We start from the raw sequence: 2,923 nt of genomic DNA, 5'->3' as shown, positions 1-2,923 counted from the left end.
GTCATAGAATACTACTTTCCACGCGAAGCGATTTTCATCTCACCTCTCTCCTGCCAAGGGGCTCGCTACTTCCACGCGAAACAACTACCATTCCACCTCCCCCCCTGTTTAGGAGTGTACGACTTCCACGCAAAGCGACTTTCACCTCACCTCCCTCTTGTTTAGGAGCGCACGGCTTCCACGCGAAACGACATTCATCCCACCTCCTCCCTGCTTCGGGGCGTGTGACTTTCCAAAGAAATATGGTAAATCTCGGAAAGTTGTGTACTACTAAATTTTACTGCATGTATTACGAAATTTCACTCCGTAAAATCTATTCTCGGGCATTCTAAATCTGCGAATAGTTTTAATCAGATTATTAAGGTAAAATAAATAGCGTTTCCGGTTTTGTCTATTATTATAAAATTTATATTTATTTGATATAGTTTTATAAATTAATAATTCTTATACGAGGGTCGTTTGAAAAGTTTTGAGCCTAACATAGAAACAAGAAATTTTTCAGTCAAATTCAATTTTATTTTTCCACACAGTCTCCTTTTAAGTCGATACATTTTTTCCAACGATGCTTCCACCCCTTTAATCCATTCAAATAATACTGAGGGTCTTGCTTTGCAAAATAAGCGTCTACGGATACGACGACCTCCTCGTTCGATGAAAATTTCTGTCCTGCGAGCCAAACTTTGAGCCTAGGAAACAGAAAAAAGTCGCTGGGGACCAGATCTGGTAAATACGGTGGATGGTCAATTAATTCGAACCGCAATTCGTGAATTTTTGCCATAGCGACCGCTGAAGTGTGAGACGGTGCGTTATCTTGATGGAACAGTACTTTCTTCTTTTTCAAATGCGGTCGTTTTTTCTCAATTTCTGCCTTCAGCTTGTCAAGCAATGATGCGTAGTACGTCCCTGTTATTGTTTTACCTTTTTCAAGATAGTCGATCAACACAATTCCATGACTATCCCAAAAAACAGTCGCCATCACCTTTCCAGCCGATAAAACCGTCTTCGCTTTCTTCGCAGCAGGATCACCCTTCGCAGTCCACTGTTTTGATTGTTCTTTCGTTTCAGAAGTGAAGTGGTGGATCCAAGTTTCATCAACCGTTATTAATCGACGCAAAAAATCCGACTCGTTTCGCTTAAACCGCTCCAACAGGGCCTTAGAAATGTTCATTCGAATGCGTTTTTGATCCAGAGTGAGCAAGCGCGGCACCCAACGCGCGGTTAATTTACACATGCCTAATTCTTCAGTCAATATATGACAAACACGTTCTTTTGATATGCCATCAGCCTCTGCTATCTCCCTAATCTTAATTCGACGGTTGTCCATTATCATTTGACGAATTTCTTCGATGTTATCGGTGGTGGTCGCAGTTATTGGCCGTCCCGAATGCTCATCATCAGCCAAGCTGGTACGATCACGTTTAAATTCAGCTACCCAACTTTTCACGGTGGCAAATGATGGGGCAGAGTCCCCGTAAACAGCGTCCAACTCGGCTTTAATTTGCGTAGACGTATTGCCTTTCAAATGCAAGAATTTAATTATAGCACGATATTCAATTTTTGTCATTTTTACAAAATGACGACACAAATGATTGTCAAACAAGAACTGAACGTTCAAAGTGCCCACAATTGTCACAGATATCTTTCGTAAGTATCACGATTACAATACCAGAATGGCTTTGACGAGTAACGCCATCTTCATGGTGAGGCTCAAAACTTTTCAGACGACTCTCGTACATATGTATATTGCTGCCTTTTTACCAAAAGGGCATAGCGGAATAAGCATGTAAAATCTGTCCCAGCACCAATTGAGCTCAAATTGGTATCATTAGTTGGCAATCCTGAGATGTAAAACTTCCCCAAAATATTAGCCTCAAAATTGCATTTTTTGGGGAGTTATAGAGGGGGAAAGCGAAATAAAAAAGTGATTTTCTTCGTAAACGACTGTATCGATTTTAATGAAAAAAATATATATTGTAAACATCGTTTAGATAATATGAAAAAAATTTTTTGAAATTTTTACGATGAAAACAAAACCATTAAAAAAATTTTTGAATTCTTTATGAATTTTTTTTGGTGATATATTTGAGTGACAATTTTTATACTTCACAAAAATAATCTGTAGACTCTCTACTTTAACATATATTTTTTTTAAATTGATCGGAATGGTGAAACATGGTTAAAAAAACAATCGCGCAACGCCGTGCCGACTGGGCGACCGCGGCCCCGGCGCGCTGCGGCGGCTATTGTCATGGTACTATATATTAACCTTGTTGCAATGTTGCAATATTTCAATTGGCAAGTAAATTGAGATAGAGACAAAGATTTTATTATTAGCTACACATTTATTCAGTGAACATTTTAATATAATAATATATGTATAATATTACATATTTCCATTAAGGACGTCTGCAATTAGCCTATAAAACTTACAGTTCCCGGTGTTTACCACGAGGAGGTTGTACTACGTTTTTAAACTCCATATTCTCGGGGTGCTTTTTTAACGTGAGTCCCCTCGCCTCTCACGTTATGCATTTATCATCGGAGTGCTTTTTTAACGTGAGTCCCTTCGCCTCTCACGTTATGTATTTATTAACAAAACTCTCACATTAACAGAAGAGAATTAACTAATTTTTAATCATCGTCACTATCACTTTCAATAATTGGAATGGAATTATCTTTTTTAAATATATCGCTGATTAAATATATTTCTGATTGAGACTGAAGAAAAAGGATGGTTTCGCCGAAAACTCCTTTTCAAAAATATTACATGTAATGATCTTTTGGATTTTCCAAAAATGACAGAAGCAGACATGAAGATTTTCTTTACCGGTTCGTATCAACTCTTTCAAGCCATGTCGTATTTGGTAGAGATGGTAGATAAAAATAGTAAATTAAATATAGAATATGTCAAGGATGAGAAAAA

General features: G+C 37.8%; 1 protein-coding gene across 1 annotated transcript; it reads right to left on the bottom strand.

Annotated features, from left to right (window-relative positions):
* Positions 1-958: 958 nt before the first annotated feature.
* On the bottom strand, positions 959-1,546 carry LOC108768280 (putative uncharacterized protein FLJ37770; the record flags this gene model as incomplete). Its single annotated transcript, XM_018518660.1, has 1 exon — positions 959-1,546. A coding segment is annotated over one exon (588 nt), but the record flags the coding sequence as incomplete, so codon positions are not given.
* Between the last annotated feature and the right edge of the window lie 1,377 nt (positions 1,547-2,923).

Source organism: Trachymyrmex cornetzi, unplaced genomic scaffold (genome assembly GCF_001594075.2).
Source record: "Trachymyrmex cornetzi isolate Tcor2-1 unplaced genomic scaffold, Tcor1.1 scaffold777, whole genome shotgun sequence".
Lineage (NCBI taxonomy): Eukaryota > Metazoa > Arthropoda > Insecta > Hymenoptera > Formicidae > Trachymyrmex > Trachymyrmex cornetzi.
The sequence above is the reverse complement of the archived record's forward strand: the minus strand, read 5'-3'. Positions and strand labels throughout refer to the sequence as shown.